The sequence below is a fragment of the Convolutriloba macropyga genome, chromosome 6, assembly GCF_964194025.1.
Source record: "Convolutriloba macropyga chromosome 6, txConMacr16.3, whole genome shotgun sequence".
NCBI lineage: Eukaryota > Metazoa > Xenacoelomorpha > Acoela > Convolutidae > Convolutriloba > Convolutriloba macropyga.
Window position 1 is genome coordinate 53,492,907 of NC_134473.1, and position 21,580 is coordinate 53,514,486.

Consider the following 21,580-nt stretch of genomic DNA (forward strand, 5'->3'; position numbering starts at 1 on the left):
GGTGACCGGAGTATGTGTGTGTGTGTGTGTGTGTGTGTGTGTGTGCGTGGGGGGGGGGTCAAGCGATGGGGGTAGGGATTGCGAAGGCTAGATGAGAGGGGGTACAAATCGACAGGTGCGGGAGGGTGGACAATAGGAGTGTGGGGCGCAATGGGGAGAAGGGCTGATGGCGTGGGGAGGGGTGACTCAGGGGGATCAAACTATTAAGATTAGGAACCGCCCTTCACAACATGAAATTGTCTCAAAACAATTTTGGTGAATCACATTTATAGAGTATAGTAAAGCTTGGGGCTCTAAGAGAAATTAAAACCCTCCGAGCGCTACCTGTTTATACCGTTTTTGAGGACGAAAAGTTAAATGGGTCAGACTAAAAACAGATCAAGCAAAAAATCACATAAAAAGCTAGACTAATATAATTGCTATATTTCATTTGAGAGCAATTAAACGGTTGAGTTACATAGCGTTTTTGAAGTGCCAACAAACTTGCGTAAATTGAAAAAGACATGCGTGAAATAAGTCAGATCAGTCAGGCAAAAGATTACACAAAGCCGACATCGAGGTAAAAATAAGTTAAAAATTCGTTTCCTAACATTCCAGCCAAGTTCAAACATGTCGAAAAGAGCATTAAATAAAGTAATTTTATGTAATATTCTATCGTAATTCAGTACTTGCTAAATTTACTCCGTAAAACTGGTCTCAACCATTATAGCCCCCATTATGGTATAATTGCCATGATTGGGGTGGGTGGCTATACGTTATCTGACCACAAAACCACGGGCCATTTAATTACATACATAGTCGGTGAATAGTCGTTCTGGTAATTTTATCAATAGGGTAAATTGAAGTTGACATTGGGTGAAATCCCAGTTTGGGTATAATGGCATTCAGTAAATTGTCCTGACACCTAAAAAACTATACCTAGAAACTTGAGCGATAAAAACAGTAAGAGAAAACGTATTTAATTCCAATTAAGTATATTACAAAAATAGAAAAGCATTCCCAATTATTGACAAGATACCATCAAAATCACTCCATATAACTTCTTGCTAATCACTATTCTAAACAATAAACAATAATAAACTAAGAGTGCAAAACTAACATAAAAATAAGATAAGCGAAATCTTTCTACCTCTTTCTAAAATCCTGCTACCCAATATCTATTACTGCATTCAGAATGTTCTAAATTTAGAGGTAGATAAATTTTTACTGAACGGGACCAAAACCGATATGATAAAGATAAATTCTCATCATCAACAGTTTTCATAAGTACTTTTCGAAATATTCAAGTACTTTTCTTCTTCATCTGTTATTAATTGCTTTCCGTCCAAAATCGAATTTTTTGTTAAAATTAAAATAAATTTTCTCGTTGATCGTCTAGTTCACAATGCCAAGTCTCCTCTTTTCAATTCAAACCGATAAACTATTCAATTAACATATTGGTTTCTCTTCTAAATCGGATATAAATATTCTAAATAGTCTAATTGGGGCTCCAGTAGTCCCTCCGAATACTTCGGCTAGACATTGTAAAGTCTATATATTACCGTCTTTTTGAGTCAATAATGAGCTTGATATTCGGCAATTGTTAAATATGTATTTTTTAAACTATTTGTCGTTCACGCGATTATTGTCATCCTTTGAGGAGGCATATATCTGTCGCACTGAGCACTGTCGACCCATTTTGTCTACCGAATTCTGAATTGCAGTTAGATGTGGTTTTTACGTCATTATTATTACTTCCCGTTGTAATAACTCCATTAATGCACTCATTACTACAACTAGCCAAATCATTTTCATGATTAAGACTGGTGCTGTCGTTTGTTTGTGAGTTGTCTGTCAAAGCTGTGCCTGGCACAAGCATAGGATCGTCATCTGTTGTCGAGTCGTTCAGTTTGATCAAATCCATGCAGGAGTCAATATGGGACGCCCATTTTTCCATATGGTCACCAGCATCAAATCGATACATTTTGCCTAAACAGTAAGAATTCAGTAAAACTAATGGACTCTCGATTATCTACACTTAATTAAACATAACCAACTAACGTCGCGCGAATTGCTCTTAAACGACTGGGGGGTGGTTAGGCAAGGGGCAAAAATCAAGGAAGTCAAGAGTGATATGTCACACGAAACGTGAAAACGGTCAAGCGAAAAGTTTGCATTAAAAAACAAACGTGACTAGAATCGTTAACCTTTGTTCGAGCAATATAAAAGTGCGATTCTTAAGAGATGCATGTAAATAAGAGGTTCTGAGCTGACACTACAATATCTCACCCAAGAGTTCCGAATGTAGAACGAAGTTTCGGGTTCCGTGTTTCTTCACATACCACCCATCAACCGAGAGGTCTATCGTCTTACTGGGCATCTTGTGGTAGTGACCACTGCCGTCAAAACCTCCACTCCCTTTCCCAGGAACGTGCAGCGTCTTATGAGGGAAGAAAGCCAAAGTCCCGTTCTCGTTCAGAGACACCCAACACTTCTTCCAGTAGCTTATCTAAATTCATTCAAACTTCGCTGTTAGTAGAGAATGCACATTGAAAAGCCACCATCTGGGCAGAATCAAAATGGTTATCAAAATAGTGACCATTCGCGAAAAGAAGGCACCGAAGTAATCGGAGTTACGAATTTTTCAACATTTGATTATTGCAATTCCAATAGCCTTTCTTTAGTTTTAACAGCGTTTGTCAGCGCATCTATACCATCAAATAATGCTGCATAGATTTAACAAAGTAAAACGGTCGATGTAAAAAGGAGAAATTTCCTAAAATATCGAATCTATTCTTAGACAACTACCATTAGATTTGAGTTATTCAAACAAACTGATACTAACCCTACTACGCTTGCCTTTGTTCTGGACCAGTTTCTTCTTTAGAGATCCTGAGTACTTGACAACGTTCGCCTGCTGATTATCTGAAGTTGGAAGCAGTCCACTGAAACGACCGAAGACCTTTACATGATTTGGCACCACAATATTTACCGCACAATAAACTATCTCCGTCCACGAACACACTTGAAAGAAATGCGTTCATAGGTCAGACCCTGCAAATTTTGGTGCAAAACTTTTGTTCCGTTATGTGATCACAGATTACTTCGCTTGAAAACCATCTACTGATACAAATACAAAAACTCATGCATTGTCGCCCAGTGAATGTAAAAATCTCGGCGACTAACGAGTGTATTCTAGAGGCAAACAATGGAAGCATACTGATACAACAATATCCGTTGCTTTATACCGCTATACATATAAAAACATAACCGACTAACTTCGGGCGAATTGCTCTCAAACGACCGGCGAGCGGTGGCTTCGTCATTAGCTAGCTACGGTTTCAGTGAGACTAGCTTTAGTTTATTGAAGGGGCGTGAGGAGAGCGCATACTTGCATTCTGTGAATCGCATACTTGGAGACTAGTGAGCTGAAAGGCTCTAAGAGAACTTAATGACCGCTTGGAGCTACCTATTTATCCCGTTTTTGACGAGGAAGAGTCACATGGGTCAGACGAAAAATCGGTCAAGCGAAGAATTGCATAAAAAGACTAACAGGACTACTAGAATTGCTACAATCTTCGTTTGAGAGCAATAAATAATTGCTACAAACATCGTTTGAGAGCAATTAATAAACTTACCATTGTTCCCTCAGACGTTGTTCCAGTAAATGCGGACTTCTCAGAGCTGGAAAATAGGTGGAGTTGTAGTTTATGCCATCAGTGGACCTTGTACTCACAACTGCCGCTTTTCTCAACCCATTTATAGAGCCGAACAGCACATCCGACCGACTATCTTCCAAATCTCTATCTTCATCATCATCATCGTCATTGTCGTGTTCTTTCCGGCTACTCGAGCTGGTTGTTACATCATTATCGTTGAAATCCGTCGACGATAGTAACAACCATTCTTCTGAGAACGAATGCGACTTTTCGCGTCTATGGTTAAATTTTCCTGAAGATGCGTTTCCTGATGATACCGCGGGGGAGGTGAAGAGCGGAGACAAAGTTTTCACAACTGAAGATGTGAGTTTGTTCACACCGTTCGCCTGTGACTGCGGGTGTGGTGGCGGGTGTTGAGAAGTCGATCCCCCATAGGGAGGTGTTTCTGGTGGTTCCAATTTTGAGATGAATTCTGGACCTGGTGGGGGTAAGCGACTGCTCTGGGGGTCGTCGAGTATATTTGTGGCAGTTGATATACTATAGGCAACGCTTTGAGAACTAAATAAACAACAATAAATAACCTCCTCAGCATGAAAAACTGACCAATTAATTTAAAACTCAAATAACTTCCGCAAACACAGCATTAAAACATGAAAAACTTGGACACTTGGTTCGGATATGGTCAGAAGCTATTAACCATTTGATCCCCATTGAAATTATATTTTTACCAGTAGCCTTTTGAATATTGAAGTCTTCACAAAATTGAGACTAAATTGATCCAAGTTTGTTCAAAATTGAGGCAAAAGCGTCATGAAGTTTCAAGTTCCAAGCTCTAGAACGGTGACTATGAATCAATAGGTCTTCACAATACATGGAATCAATAGGTAAAACCAAATTGATCTGAGGCTTCTAGAGGTAATGTAATATCACCGACTGGACTGACAGTGGAGGAATTGCTCTCAAACGCCATCTAATTTTAGTTAAGCAAATAAACACTGTGGAACAAAAAGGGTCGGCAAAATAAGTGCCCTACCAATTTAGATATAATTATTAACCCACGTGATCAAAATTTTGGTGGGGCACTGCTTGAAATTATTTCCTAGCTCAGAGTTTCAGAAAAACTATTCAATCACGCTTCAAAATCTAAATTTATCTGATGAAAAAAAAACGCTGGTAAACAAGATCCATTTAGAGAATACAATTACAAAATCTTGTTCGTTTGAGAGCAATTAGCAAGCCATGAGTGATAAAATAGATGATTGGTTGAATAGTTGATTGGATAGAAATGAACACCTACTCCAGTCCCCTCACACATGAGGGAAACAGCGGCAGCCAGTTTGTAGAAACGACGCTAAAATTAACACATGGACTTATACAAGCGCACTTCATTATAAAAAAACTGCTGTACACGCAAAACATTGATGAGTCGCGTAGGCTAAAACCTAGCAAACAAACAGCAGGTAAATTGCCGGAAAAAACATGACATGCAACAAATGAAATACAATTCAAGAATTTGGAAATTTGCGATGGCGTTTGACCCTCCTCCAATCAAATGTTAAGTTTACAAAAAAGAGAAATAACGGAGAAACGCAACGTAGCTGGATGATTTCAGAACTGCGCAGAAGGATTTATCCGCAATACATAAATTTAAACATTTCAGAATTAAAGATCAACAAGAAGTTACTTATTTTGGTAAATGCCGAGCTATCAGCATGTCTGGTAACCAGAGGTGGAATGCTACCAATTCTACTGGAAACAAAAAAATTTCAGCAAAAGTACCTCAAAGTGCAGTGTTTTCCCTTCGAAAGGATATCTTCGTAGACCTTCACTCTCGAGATACCGATGAAAAGAATAAGAACTAACAAAAGCCTTAGAAAATCGATTGTTCTCCGTAGAGTTGTTTGCAATAGATTTAGACTTGCGTAATGTAAAACAACCCTTAAATGAGCTTCAATTAGAGAGATTCTAATTCGACCTTCATATCTCCGATTAAGGTAAGAAAAATCCAATTAGAGATAGAGGAGAAGTCATTTTGAGAGTCAGGTAATTCAACTATTCACCGGAATGAACACAAGATGGCTCCTATAAACGTGAAAAATCACGTCACGCGTAGAACTCAGTCAATCAGTTGCATGCATGATTGACTAAAAGCTAATTTGCAGTATGCATTATATCACAAGTCGCAACAAAAATGGCGAAAGAAAGAGAAGGTCAAAAATTGCTACTCTCAGCTATCAATTTTTTAAAAATTAAAAATAGGAGAAAAATTTACCCGAAATTTAAGAGCAGTTGCGTTCGCATTTTTTTCAAACTGAAAAACGATGTTAAACGAATTTTTCAACCCCGGGCACATATGGTCATAGTTGAGCAAAAAAATAACATCTGTAAAGCTAAATGACATTTTGACAAATCCTTTGAAGATAAAACAAAACCATTGGCGAACAAATCTAAGTGTTTTACTTCCATAATTTTATTAAATACGGGGATTCCAACTCTTTTCTGCCCTTAGAGTTCATTTTTGAAAACCTCCATTATTACAGTGGTTCCCGCAGTTTTTTGCTTTAATGGTTCATTTTTCGACTGGTCTATGGGGCCATCAAAAAAGTCATTATTGATTTAGAATTGATATTTTAGAAAATCGAATGATCTTGTTTTTAAAAAGTTAAAGCAGTAAAAAAGTTGATATTTTTAGGGTACATAGAGCTTCGGATTTGTGCTGCTGTGGTTAGCTGGCTCCTAGAGATTTCACTAATCTGACTGTGCTCAATTTGCAAGAGTAAAAAATTTCTCGGTTCTCATCTAAAGAAAACATGACTCTCCCGTTGAGAAGAATAAATTGGAGGAACTCTATAGTCACTATTTCGTTTTTAACCACTACACTATTGCATGACCACATCGGCTCCCCTCTGCTTCATTTTATAGCCCTCTAAAGAAACTTTTAAAGCATATGTCTAATAGAAATACAAATTTTTGATAGAGAGGCAAAAACCAAAACAGAGTAATCCTATGGTAAATATTAATAGCAAAAATAGCAATTAAACTGTAATATTTGGTGATAAGCATACTGAAACAATTATCATGATTAAAGATCAACAAGAGGAAATCTGTAAAAATCTACTCCCGCCTTTCAAACCATAAGTAGACATGATCAAAAAAATTAACAAATTTTGTTTAAATAAACGAATGATATCATAAACTCAAAATCTAAACCGTTAAAGTAAGGTAAAATAAAAGCAGACCTTTAAGCTACCAAAAACAGTTGACAGAACTCATAAACATTTAAATACTTTCAAAAAAAATTGCACCAAATGCAACACTCACTAAAACATTTAATGTTTATGTCTGCAAAATCGGCATCGTTTAGGCAAAAAATACTGTAAAAGACCTGGAAAAATTTGTTTAAACGCTAAATAATCTGACCAATAAAAAACTTAAACCAAAAAGTCAAATGATAGTAGAACTCCCAATTAATTTTGTTTCCAGCGCCAAATACCCAACTGGCAAAATAGCCGTAATATTTCCTGATCCTTATGAGATGAGCAGACGAACTACGCGGAAACAATTAATTCGAATGTAAAATTGTTCATTCCAACATTATCTACATTATCAATCCAATAACGTCGGACAAATTGCTCTCGAATGACATGTGGGGCAATTTAATAGAGAGGCTATAGCCTAGACAATTATTATGGGTTCAAAAAACTTCCTTCTAATTGCTAATCTTACAATCCGTTTTTTAGCAACAGGCTCAATTTCCGAAAAAGAGCTCATCTCATAATCTAGACCACGCATAAATCGAGAAATCAAGCGTGAAAACAAAAGAATGTCTAGAACAAAACGGTCCGGCAAAAATTTTGCATCAAGAAGACACACGTTTACAAGTACATAACATAGGAGAGCGCCAAAACAAATACAGTTGAGAGGTTGAAGGCGACTATTAAAATTACTGCAAAAACAAACAATCCAAAATTTACTTAATTTATGAAGTCATGAAAAACCATTAGTTGCCTTTTGAAGGTTCTAAACAACAGCAACTTATAAGAACACAAAAGTCGCGCTTCAAAATATCTCGTGTAGACAATGAAGAGAAAACAGCAAAAAATCAAATTGCATTGTTTGAAAAGAAACTCTCAAAAATCATAAAATCTATTTAAACATTTTTTTGGCTATGAAGTAAGAAAAATCACGTTTTCTTACTTCATAACCAACTCAAGTCCAAAGAATTGCTCTCGAACGACTATTGGGAGCTCTAATCAGTTGCAGCCTGCTTCAGTCGGGGTGGGGCTAGCCTGAATGGGACTAAAAATAAAAAAATTCACTAGGGGCTCCAAATATCCTCATTAGAGGTTAAAATATACCACCATTAAAATTTAAAGTGAAAAAATGGCAACAGTTTAGGTGCACTTATCATTTGACTTGTAGTAACAAACTGCAGGTTGGAGTTCAGCTGCTTGAAATTGTGAAGAGAGAGAAAATTTTAGATCACGCAAAACGCAGAAAGTCAAGGGCGTAAAAGTCACTGGAAAAGTCAAAAAACGGCAAAGCGAAAATTTTGCATGAAAACACACACACACGTTTACAATAATTGCTTCTCTTCGAGAGAAAACAAAAACCAATTTGAAAAACTCACGACTCAAATTACTCGCTTTTCTCTCCGCTTACTGCTCCAGCGTGATTAAAATCACTACTACAATTTGACTTTTCACTGACAAGAAAAAAGGTGACCCAATTTTTAAAAAAGACAACTCAACAATACAATTCAAATTCTTTGAATTGTAAAAAACGAGGAGCACCACAATCTGGCTAGGCTCAGCTTACAACTTCACAGCTATAAAACAAATTGCATGATCAAGCCGATAGCAAATTCCCATGCTCGAGTTTCGCAAGCGTCCTGCATTCATTTCAGTTCCTCAGCGACATAAGTAATTCAACAGAACTGCTCTCTTATATTAATTTTGAAGCCTGATAGAAAAATCGCAAAAAAATACTGACGGAGAGAACAAAACTACAATGAAAAAGACACAAGAAAGACCATAGCTTCAGCTATCACTTTGCGTCAGAAAAAAACACTAGCAGATGCTCCAACAGGGCCGACGGAAAGAGGAAACGATAAGAAAGAGCTTTGTAAAGTAAGAATGAACTTCACATCAATTTCGTTAAAGCCGTATTGATTTGCCCTATCTTCGCTCAGCCGTTCTATAATTAAATAAAAATAAAACATACCCCGCAGATTGCCGCAAAATAGTCGCCGTTGATTCCAATAAGCATGATTGGGATTGAAAGAATAGAAGATATTGAAAAAAAAAAGATTTTTGTACAAAAACATTTTTTTAAGTCCGATTTATTTTGATGGCATTTCGTAGTTGAACATACTTCTGTTTCTTAGAGAGAGGCCACAGGGTCTACCATCAATACCAATAAGCATAAGAGATGGTAACTAAGACTTATAGGAACGACGTTCAAATAGCGGGCATCTAAAATTAGGCTTTATGGGTTTATCCCATTTCTATTTCTGACTTCAACTTTTTATACTGACTCTGTTCAATTTGAATTGCTTTGCTGAGCAACTGATGTTCAAATTCACTTTAAGCAGAATGAGAGAAAAGAGAAACTAGCCTACAGAAGTCAAAAAGATTTCACGCAAAATGTCGAAAAAGCGGGAAAATGGTAAAGCGAAAAAAAAATTCGACGAAGTAAAAAAACATAGCAGGACAAGTCCTGAAATACAATTCAAAGAAATGAATGAAAAAATAGAAGTACTCTACCTGACCAGGAGATCAACTGAACAATGCCAGCCGAAACACAAACAAAATCATTAAAAAATTTAGAAACTAAAGAAATCAAACAAGGTAAACAAAAATATACTAATTGCCAAAACTCTTAAGCTTTTACCCCTAAGGCAAAATTCGATCCATTTAAATATACATATTTCAAAAATATGTTCAAAACCAATTTTTGTTTCTGAAATCGGTCCAGTATTATATCTGCAAGACCCCAAAAAAATTCATTGGCCCTTGAAAATCGATTAACTTGAAAATGACCAAAAAATTTTAAAAGAAATGAAATCAATTGCAAACTTTAATGAAATGTTGCTAAAAACCGTGATATTAATATCTTCAGAATCATTTCCCTGTCTCTAGAGGCTATTCAGTTACCCAATTTCAAGCCTTAAAAATTCATTGACTCAAAGATCGATAGGCAATAGTTTTTAGAAATAGAAAAATTCAAAAAATAGAAATTCGTTCTATTAAAGTGTTGAAAGCCACTCAAATGCCCCCAAGCAAGTAATTAATAACATGTTATCAAACTCTCGATGAGGTTACCTGGTTACTGAGACAAGAAAAACGAATAAAAGACAAATATTTTGCAAAAACATGAAAAAAATTGCAAATTTTACCAAAAAAATTCTAAAATTCCGAGGGTTAAATTTTTGAAAAACAAATCCATTGAAACTAAAAATAATGCAGTAACTTTTATCAGACCGTGGAATAGGTTTTCTGGCTCTTGAGAATGGAAAAATCAGAAACCGACAGAAAAAACTTTAGAAAACCTTAAAAAAAATTTGCAGATTTTATCAAAAAAAACTGCTGAAATTCGAGACATTTAAATGTTGAAAACCAATCCATTGTTACTAGAAACTATTCAATGCCCTAATATCAAACCCTTAAGGAGAATCCCTGGTCCCTGAACCAGGAGAAACTCAAAAACTGACAAAAATTTTCAAAAAACTTGAAAGAAATATGAAAAATTAGTATCATTTTGCGTGTTTGTGTTTGTAGTACCAAAACATATAGCTCATAAAATGGTCATAACAAGTAATTTTGTCTCGCAAAAGGCCTTCGTCAACTTTTAAAAACTTCAACCTAGAACTAATCAAACAAAAAACTCAAAAAATCACAAAAAACATGGAAAAATTGCACCATTTTGAGCCCAAAAACTCCTAAAAATGACCTTTTTGACCTTGAATTAAGGCCATCCCAGCAGCTGCACCACTCTAAGCACTTGAAGGACTACTAAAGCCCACTTTGGGCCTCTAATGAAACTTAATGCCCGCTGGGCTTTACCTGTTTATCCCGTTTTGAAAGATCAAAGTCATTGAAAAATGTGTGAACACATCTTAAAAGAAAACACAGCGCCCCAACACAATTCAAATTCTTTGAATTGTAATCAAATTCTTTGAATTGTAAAAAAAATAGGAGCGCTATAATAGCCGGCTGAGAAGATGAGGGCGGCTATTAATTATACAAAGAAAAACATAACGTCGGACAAAATGCTCACAAGGGATAGGGGTTATATTGTATCTTTCATAGGGGGTTACGATTTCATCAACAGGCTTCAAGTAACGTTACGATGTCTACTAAAGATCACTGCAGTGTTTTAGTAAGAAATATAAAACGAATTGAAGCATTTGATCTGACTTTTAGAAATGACCTCTCTGTAATTAAGTTCAACAGCTTAAAATTGTGAATAAGGACGTCGGTCAAGACGTCAAATCGTTCAGATGCAAATTTATCGGACAAAAAAAGTGAAAAGACCAGCAGAGCTAATTAATTGCTAGAAAACTTATGGGAAAGCAAATAAGATACAAAGTGGCATCTTTCTTTATTCAAAGTGCAATTACGCGGCAGGGCCAAACTCATATTTTAAATTGAAGTTTAAAATTTTACTTCGAATACCTAAAAGCATTGGCTTTATGAGCTGCAACGAAAAGCAACAATTCAGCTGAGCTATACCACTAATTGCTAGGTTTCCAACGCTTTGTCGAAATGTTTACACTTGCGTTCACATTTAAAACTAAACTATAGTGGGGTAAAAATATAAAAAAAACTTTGAATAAACTTATATTAAAAATCCTTAGACGGCTTAAAGCAAGCTTTTTGGAAAAGAACTTATAAATTTCTTTTGTTCAAATGTGTAAAACCACCGCTCAAGAAACCTTGAACATCACAATTGGCCCTACAATCAATTTGATTGAATATTTCAAGCATTGGGACTCAATTCCAAGTAGATCATAACTCAATTTTACATTCATATTCATTGATTTGCCTCTAGAAACGACGAGACTGTGTTGTTCAACAGGTTAAAATATAAATCTGCGAAACGTTAGGCAATTCGAGCTCAGCAACCATATATGAGCCTTGGCTTAGCAGAACTATATTTTAACATATACTAGGCCCGGCTTAACCTGTTTATAATAAGTGGCAATTCAGTAATAAGTATGTCTTTCGACGAAAGTTCATCTTTTTTTCATACGCATTTACTTTGGCACATAGTAAATAACATAGCCAGCAAATTGCTGGAAAATAGCCTCCGTTGACGCGCTTGATGCACATCGGGATTGAAACAGAAGAAAAAAGCAGAGAGAAATTGACTGATATCTTTTGTTTTTTTTTCTGTGTCAAAAAGTATTCTAATTTGGCGCGCAGTTTCAGTTACATTCCAAAGCTATACTTAATTCAGCTTCTAAACTGAAAACTTTAAGCTTAAAAAGTGACGTCAGCACGCAATCACTCTCATGATCTTTGATAGCCTAATGCTCTATGACTCAATGACCTGGCATTATCGGCTTATTCCGTTTTTGATTTTGCTCTTTTGACCTTGTCTGTATTCACTACATTGCGCTATTAAATGCGTGAAAAAAGTTATCTATTCAGTTGAAATATTTACACGCATTTAATTACGCAATGTAGTGAATAGCTTAAACGTCAGCCAAACACGCAAATCGTGACTTATGTAAAACGAAAAACGCGATCAAAAGGTAAAGCGAATTAAAAAAAAACATAGCAGGACAAGTCCTGATCTACAATTCAAAAAAGTTTCATGAACTAAACTAGAAAACTTGACCTAGATTGGACTATGACAGGATTGGGAAAACCATTTACAAAAAATTTAAAAAATACCGAAAAAACAGAAAATCGAAAAAATGCCGCATGTAAACAAAAAACCACTAGAAAGAAAGCGAATTTTTGTTCAAACACCAATTTCTCACTATGATTAAAAATTAGAATGAGAGGAGACTATCTTATTTGAATTAGAAAAGAAAATTGAACTAAAAAGCAATTTAAACAAAAAAATCAAACACTTCTTCAATTTGTCTAAGTACAAATACAAAGAGCAGTATTTCAAGTAATCGAGACAACTTCATTGCTCACACAAACTGGGACAAGCCAAAATAAGCACAAAACTCCTCTAATATTGAAATAAAGCATAAAACTGTAAGAAATAATAAAAATTTTATTAAATAATAAAAATTTTAGAAATAAAAATTTTAGTAAATAATAGAAATTTTAGCAACAAAAACTAACAATTATTCTCAATATCTTGTCAAAATTCAAAAAAAATGCTTGGTGCCAAAAAACCCGTATTTCTTTTGCCATAAAAACTTCTCGTGAAGATTTAGCTTACATTCCGTTACAAGTAAAAATAATAAAAGACAATAATGGACCAAAAAATCTAAAATAACCTTGAAACCGGAGAATTTGTTGCAAAACCTTCAAGTTAGCGAAAACTCACTTCAATTACCACAAATATCTGAAACACCATCAAAATAACCTAATATTAAAAACTTTAGTCTGAGATAACCATTTAAACATAGAATTTTCAAAAAAAAAAAACAGCTTGAAAAAGCCGCACTTGATTAAAAAAATTTGCTCGATAAGCGAAAATTTCTTCAAATACATCTGTCATTGTTTTAAAAGAAGGAATGAACATAGGAACCACACTCTCTTTTCTCCGCTCATTAAATTTTTTCAACGAAAAAACTCAAATTTTATTCACTCCATGAACCTCCGGTTTTCTTGCTCGCTCACTTATCCAAAAAAACAGCCAGAAGACTTCCGGAAACAACTCGGAGTAGAAAATTGAATAGCCCAACTAATAATAAACCTAACTGTGAACCTAAAAGTGCCCTCTCTTAACATCAATAGCACCTTTTAGGAGCAAAATCTAAAATAGCTTTTTAAAAAAATTGAACAAGAAAAACTATAGCAATAAACTTAAAATGCGCAAAAAAAGTTTAAAAAAACACTCAATTATCTTCAAAAAACACTCAAAATCAATAACAGTTACATCGAAAGCCACCCAAAACAATTAAAGCAGCTAGTTTGACCCACAGAACTCCCCAAATGATATAAAAATTTGAAGATTACCAAAACTGCTTAAAAAAAAAGCGTTCACTTTGAAAAAGCGTAAATGGCAAATAGCTCAAAATTGGATCTAAAACATCATTTTCTGATTCCGATGCCTAAAAGCTTTCAAATGCACTATTGCTATTTTGCGTAAACGATGCAAACTTCCTTGACAGAAAAATTGGGAGTTTAAACTAAAAAACTGCTTTGAAAATGCCGCACGTGATAAAAAAATCGATCGCTTAACGAAAATTTTTTTCACACGTATTTTTCTCGCTCTCTCAAAAAAATATAGTATGAACAGAAAAGCACTCTCTCTTCTTTCTGCTCTCCAGCGATTTGACCAAAACGTTTTGTTTTCACGCATTTCACTTCCTGTTTCAAATACAATCCAACAAAATTACCGATCAAAAAAGACGCTGCGCCAATTCTCCTCTTCGAGTCGTAAAAACAGATAACCATAAAGACTCTTCGAGTCATAAAAAAGACAGCGCCCCAGTAAAATTCAAATTCTTTGAATTGTAAAAGGAGAGCGCCTCAATAAGAGCCGTTGAGAGGCTGACGGCGTCTATAAATAACTACTAGTTCCTTGCCTGGTTTGCCCGTGCGAGCTCTTACGAATATGTAAACGTTGGGCGATAATGATTGGTATCGAATATCTAGACAATTCAAAGCGGAAGAGCGAAGAACATATGAAGTCGGTCCGTTGCCGACGAATAGAAAATGCAATGTAATGATGACTAACCCTCCTACACTCTTGCTCTTCCTGTGTCCTCTGCCAGCGTGCGGGGGAGGTAAGCCAGCTTTCAGGTTCGAAGATCCAAGTTGGTACGACACGGTAGGCCCACTCGAGTTCTTCCGACCAGTCCCTGAATAAAAAGTCAAATTAAAAACATAACCGACTAACGTCACAGCTAGTCACGGTTTAGTGACCTCAGGGCACTACCTCTTTATCCCGTTTCTGAAGACGAAAGTCAAATGGGTCAGACTAAAAATTGGCCAAGCGAAAAATTGCATAAAAGACAAACAGGATTAATATATTTGCTACAATTTGCTTTTGAGAGCAATTAACAATGGTTTCCTAAAAAGTGCCTGTTAGATCATTTATGATAAAAAAATTTCAACTATGACTCATTGATCATGAGGATCAGAGATGATGACATTACGCTACATAACATCAGCTGAAGTGCTGCATCAACACAGAGACAGGGGTTACTGATGGGTTACTGTCAAGTAACCCATCTGCGAGACAAAATATTGAAAAATTTTGGACAAATTTACAAATTTTAACAAAATCTTGCTAAAATTCAAGACATTAACATCTTAGGAACCATTTCATTGTCTCAAGAGACTATCCGGTATCCATGTTTCAAGCCTGAAACAGTTTCACAGGCTCATAAAGATCCGTACACTTGCAACATAAAAATTTTCCAAAAATTTGAAAAGTTTAAATTTTATCCACAAATTACTAAAGCTGGAGTCATAAAAAATGTTGACCACCATCCCATTAACTCTAGAAACTATGCAGCACCTTATTGTCAAACCTTGGAGGAGGTCCCAGGGCCTCTGTTGCAGGAAAAAAAAATTCAAAAACATGAAAAAATTGCAAATATTTTAAATTGATTAAATTAGTGATATTAAAATCTTGAAGAACATTCCATTACATCTATAAACTATGCAGTAAAATATTATTCAACCCTAAAGGAAATTCCGTGGCTCTTGAGGCCTGAAAAACCTAAAAAATGGCAAAATTGCAAGCTTTGATTAAAAAAAATTGCTTAAACTTGTGATATTAAAAAGTTGAAAATTAATCCATGGCCGACAAAAAATTTCCGATAACTTATTATCAAACCCCAAGGGAGGTTTTTTGACCCTTGAGGCTCAAAAACTCTGAATATTGACTATAAATATCAGAAATTGGAAAAAAATGGCAAAAAATATCAAAAATATGCTAAAATTCGTGATGTTAAAATCTTGCAAGACACACGTTTGGGGTCACCGGGGGTTGATTGGGGGCATCACTGGGGTGGGCGGCATTACCACGGAGGGGGGGGCAATAGGGGAAGGGGGGCAACAGTGTGAGTGCCTTCAACCTCTAAGAACCGCCCTTCACACCATGAGTATAAGTATAAGTCTCCAAAAGTTTGAGCTGAAACAGAGCTGAAAGGCTCTAAGAGCACTTAATGCCCGCTGGGCGCTACCTGTTTATCTCGTTTTTGTGGACGAAAAGTCAAAAGCGTCAGACGAAAAATCGGTCAAGTGAAAAATCTCATAAAAAAGACCGACAGGACTAACATAATTGCTACAAACTTCTTTTGAGAGCAATTAATGATCACATCATTTTAGCTAACATCAGTCATCGCATCGAGAATTTTCATCCCTTCTAATTGATAAAACAATTTAAACTTTGTACACTAACTAAATTTCTGCTTAGATGTTCAAACTATCTGATATGCTGCTATGATGATGAGGCTCATACAACATTAAAAAAACGATTAACGTCGGGCGAACTACTCTCAAACGACCGGCGAGCGCTTGGTAGCCAGCTAGGACCTAGGTATGCTACCATTAGGGCGTGCATTAGAGCGGAGACTGTGTCTCGGGGGGAGTCAAGATTAAGAACCGCCCTTCACATCATGAAATTGTCTCCTCAAAACGGTTTCAGTTAATCGCATACATCGAGACTAGTAAGGCGTACGGCTATAAGGAAAATAGCCGCCGTTGACTAGCAAATCGGGATTGAAAGAGAAAAAAAGAGGAAAAAATTTCCATCTAAGTTTCAAAAATTGCTCTATTTCAGTGTGCAGTTTCAGTTAGATTCTAAACCTATACTTACTTCAGCTTCTAAACTGAAGGGTTGTAGGCTTAATACTAATATCAGCTAGCAATCGCTCTAATGAACGTTAATAACCTAATGAACTATGACTTAATTACCGGGCTTTATCGGTTTATCCCGTATCTTTTGATTTTGCTCTTTTGACATTGACCGTATTCACTACATTGTGTAATTCAATGCGTAAAAGAAATAAGAATCTATTCAGTTGAAACAGTGAGTGAGGGAAGTCAGAAGTCAAACGTGAAAATCGTGACTTAAGTAAAACGAAAAACGTGATCAAAAGGTGAAGCGAATTAAAAAAGAGCGCCTAAATAATAGCCGTTTGAGAGGCTAACGGCGGCTATCAATCAGTTTAATACTATTTATCAAAAAAAGGAAAACGAAATTAAGATTTTTATTTACCTTAACGAACGATTTACTTTTCAGTACGACACTACCGTCAATGAGTTTTGAGTTCAATTTTTTGGTACAATACATCGCCCCTAATCCTTTATGTATATAAAATTGGGTATTAAGATGAAGTACACTTCTATCGAAAGCTAGAATATGCCATTCAACAGATGTTTGTCATTTAAGATTGTCGTTCAATAGCTCGGCATCCATGTTGAAATACCAGTAAGATTGGGAAGTGTTTGAAGCAGCTTATTTTGCTTTTTTGTCAATTTTTTTGCTACTTAAGCCAGGCTGGCATGAAATGCTTAGCATCAGACTAAATTGGAAGGGTTGGATCAATCTACGGACGATACTTAAATATGCTGAGGACACTTCAAATTCCATTGGAACAAAAAAAAATGATAGTGCAAATTCCATAAAACAATTCACTCGAAAAATCATTTAAAGAAACATTGTTAATTCCTTTGAGTATGAACTATAAAATACAGAACATAGTTTAAAGGCAATGTAGTGTTAAGAAGTATAAATGAAACAAACGTCACACATTGTGAAAGTTTAAAATTGTATTAAATTTACAATGTGCTAAAATATCGACAAATTAAGAGAGATGAATTATAATTGAGAAAATTTTTTAAAAAAGCTAATTCTACAATTAACATTTTCGAGAAAAGAGAAAATTTTAAAAAATGCAAATCCTCTAATTAACATTTCATAGAAGACTAAATGACGCCCTAAAACTAACTCAAATTAAGATTGAACTTGAAAGATTTGAGATTAGAATTCAATTCAGAAACCGTTGGGTCTTTTAGAAACTCATTCCAGAAATGATTTTATATTGTAGTTTTGAGAGCCCGCTTTTTAGGAATATTCCGCCTCAAGGTGAGAGGAAAATCGTTATACCAGTCGATTGCTTTTTTGAAAAAGTTTTGCATTATATTTGTGTTTTGGTTTGCTCCAAATGACAGCTTGTTTGTACAGTCATTCATTTTAGCACTTAGGGTGGCTAACTTGAGTTCATCGAACGCTGGTAGACTGCTTTTAGAAGCTTTATAAAATATATAATAACTCGATACTTTATGAGCTATTCTACTGGTAAGATTTTGTGTTTCAACTTGAGATCAGTGGTCCTGTCAAATTTAGTTCTATTGAAACATGCCTTTAATCCCCAGTTCAGTTGTTTATTTAGAGTAACTAGAAGTGATTTTTTAAGACCTGAGAACAGGACAATTGGGTAATGCAGATAACTTAAAAGAAAAGCGTTCAGTAAAGCAGATCTAGTTTTTTCTGGAAAAATATTTTTGATGGAGTAAGCTACTTTTATGCCAACAGCCATTTTTCTTAGTATATTTTTTATTTCCTCATCGAAAGAAAGATTACAGTCAATATGAACTCCCAAGTATTTCACAACTTTTTTTCTCGAGAACTGTACATCGGTTAACAACTATTTCTTCGATTTTGTCCCTTTTAGGGGCTCCAAAAATAATGAATTCGGTTTTGCTTTCATTTACATTTAACTCATTTTTCCTGAAAAAGAGAATGAGTTTAGCAATACTTTTTTCGTTTTCAAGATGTAACTTTGATTCAAAAATTGTTTTTCCACTCCAAAAAATAAAACTATCATCAGAGTACTGGATTATATTAGAATTCACATCAGTATCATCTTTCATATCATTTACATATATGTTGAAAAGCAGTGGGCCTAGCACAGTACCTTGTGGTACTCCACGGTTAAGTGCTATCCAATTTGATTCATACTTCGAGAATTTGACTTTTTGCACACGGTTTTCTAGATAAGATTTTAGAATTGTATTTGCTTGTTCACTAAAACCTAAAAGTTTAGTTTAGTGCAGAAGAGTAGGATGTGAAATCGAATCAAAAGCTTTTGATAGGTCTAAAAAAGCTCCTGTGACGATGTTTTGTTTTAATGAGATCATATCTGATTTTTTCAGTGCAATATAAAAGAGCATCTGTAGTTGACACTTTTTTTCTGTATCCAAACTGTGTTGTTGCAAGCAACTTATTCTTCTCTAAATAAGCTAATATTTGATCTCGAAAAAGGATTCCGAAAATTTTAGCTAGAGCTCCAGTAAGCGAAATTGGTCGATAATTTATCGGATCTTGAGGGTCATCTTTCATGAAAAGAGGCAACTCGTGGGCACGCTTAAGGTCGTCAGGAAAAAGTTGTTCAGTTAAGAATTGGTTAAACAAAAAACAGAGAGGTTCAGCTAGGTATTCTCTTGCATCTTTTAAAGCCCAAGCTGGAATGAGTGATGGACCACACGGTTTTTTAACATTTAAATTGTTGAGTATATCAAATATCTCCTTGGTTGTCGTATACCTGAATATAAATTTGTTACTGTGGCGTGCCGGATTATTACGAAATTGATACTGTTCTTTTTTAAACAAAATATTCGCCCAACGCTGAAAATTTATAGTTGAGAAGATTGGCAATATCATTTCCATTGGTCAAAACCGTTCCAAAACTGTTTTTGAGTCTTGGTATTTCCGTCTGTAATTTTTCACAGTTTCTGATTTTGTTGATAAAATTCCACCTTTCTCTTGCACTTTTTAAGTTTTGAAACACATCTAGCAGATGTTTTTCATTTTCCTACTTCAAAACATTTTTGTTATTATTTGATGTCTTTGCAAACTTTTTTACTGTATTTTTTGATATCCATTGCTGATGTAGCGTTAATTTAGGCTTGTCATGGCGTATGAAGACGGTCTTTTGTGGAGCATGCTTTTTAATTACCGTTTCCAATGACGAGCAAAAGTGTTTATACATGATTTCAGGATTTTCTGATAAATAAAATGATCTCCAATTTATCTTTCCAACATCTAGGGAAAAAGCATTTTTAGAGTAGTTTGTTTTATCAGACAGAATTTTTTTGATAGCTTCTTTTTTTATTTTTAACGGTTTCACCAATTAAAGTAAGCGTGGCTAAGTGATCACTTTTTAGAATCGAGTCTAGTGTCTGGGAACTAAAAAAACTTTCGCATATAACATAGTCTATTAGCGACTCCGTTCTTGATGTTTCTCTTGTTGCTAAAGTTGTATTTGAAATCAGTAAACCGTACGGCAAGATCAGAGTTTCTAGGAGATTTCTTTCATTGTAATTAAAGTAATTAAGGTTGTAGTCACATAGTAGAAAATTTTTTTTCAGTCGCTGCTCTATCTAAACCCAGGGCTAGCTCTTCCAAAAACAAAATTATTAGTTGTTTTTTTGGACAGTAAGCCAAATTTATCAACGCGGGCTGTTTATTTATTTTACACTCTACCCAAACACTTTCAAAATGGTCTTTTGACATTGCCTCTAGATCATTTCGTGCTTTTGGATGAAATTTTTTCGGAACGAACAAAAGAATACCACCGCCTTTATTTTTCTCTTGAAGATCAGTACGTCGGTCGCATCTGAGGGACACTAAGTATCCTGAGTGTATCGAACAAAACGGAGTATCGACCAAAACGGAATAACTGATTTCAACCACGTCTCTGAGAAGCCCGAAATACAATTGTCATCTAGGTCAGAAAATTATTAGAAAATTCTTAAGGAGCAACCTTTGTCCAAGCACGCTTTGACAATTTTGATGTAGAAACTTTATTTGATCGTTGTATTTTTTCATTAAGGTGGTAAACTGCGTGTAATTGAGAGGTGGCCCTGGGTTTAATTCTACGTCACCTGACAAGAACAAAAGAAATCTAATGACAACCAAGGAGTAAAGAAAATTCCTTAACAGGCAGGTAAAAATGATCTTCTTTCTTAGATACGCATTATTATTAGACATGCACGATGACATCCTCGCAGGATTTATTGGTGTAGTAGTGAAGACCCAGTTCCTTTTTGATGTGATTACACACAAAATAAGAAGCAAAATAAAGTGGAACTGAAGCTTCATTTTGAAACAATAAAAATAAAAGAAGACAAATGAAACTAAGATTATTCAGCAAAACAATTATCTCGACTAGTATTGACCTCTCATATAATTGTAACTCTGTCTCCAATGATTGCGGTATTTTGGGTATTGGTTTGGATTACGTTGGTTGTTATTCAGAGCTATTAAATTATTGGAAGTGGGAAGCAACTGAGAAAGCACACAATTTTTTTTAAAAAGGGACACCTTGTTTGTAATGGAAATGCAAATCATCATAGTAGAAACCATCATAGCTTGGCATGGCTTTCATGAGGTCGTACACATTTGCAACTTTATAATTTTCATCACCTGCTAATGCATTTATTTTATCATTAAAAAGTTTAATGCGCTCATTAATATGTTCGTTTTTTGGCAGATTACGAATTGGTGGCACTTGCATTAGTACAATATTCTCAGAAGATAGCGTGTTTCTTGTTAAACCAACCAAATCTGTATACTTCTCAAACAACTCGTCAATGTTTTTTTTGTTTTTCTTTCAGAATTGAATTCGTCCCGTCCAGAATGAGAACTGTTTTGATTACTGTTTTGGGAAATTGTTCAACAACTTCAATTTTTTCACAGGTTGTTGAGCCTCGATAATCATGTACGCAGATATCTTCTGGTATAGTGCTATCCCCTACCAAATTTTTCACCAGACTGCTTCCAATAACAAG

The 21,580-nt window shown here is 35.3% G+C and overlaps 1 protein-coding gene across 3 annotated transcripts in view; it reads right to left on the minus strand.

The window, feature by feature from the left end:
• Positions 1 to 943: 943 nt before the first annotated feature.
• LOC142341765 (uncharacterized) overlaps positions 944 to 21,580 on the minus strand; it is a 110,286-nt gene continuing 89,649 nt past the window's right edge. For 2 of the 3 annotated variants that reach the window (XM_075392980.1, XM_075392981.1), the window contains exons 11-16: positions 14,511 to 14,634; positions 4,936 to 4,989; positions 3,618 to 4,196; positions 2,825 to 2,924; positions 2,269 to 2,488; positions 944 to 1,968 (exon numbers count right to left, since the gene is read on the minus strand). In XM_075392980.1, coding sequence (XP_075249095.1) covers positions 1,628 to 1,968; positions 2,269 to 2,488; positions 2,825 to 2,924; positions 3,618 to 4,196; positions 4,936 to 4,989; positions 14,511 to 14,634 — 1,418 coding nt within the window. In that variant the 3' untranslated portion in view covers positions 944 to 1,627. The remainder of the gene's footprint in view (positions 1,969 to 2,268; positions 2,489 to 2,824; positions 2,925 to 3,617; positions 4,197 to 4,935; positions 4,990 to 14,510; positions 14,635 to 21,580) is intronic. The other variant, XM_075392982.1, reaches the window with a different exon arrangement.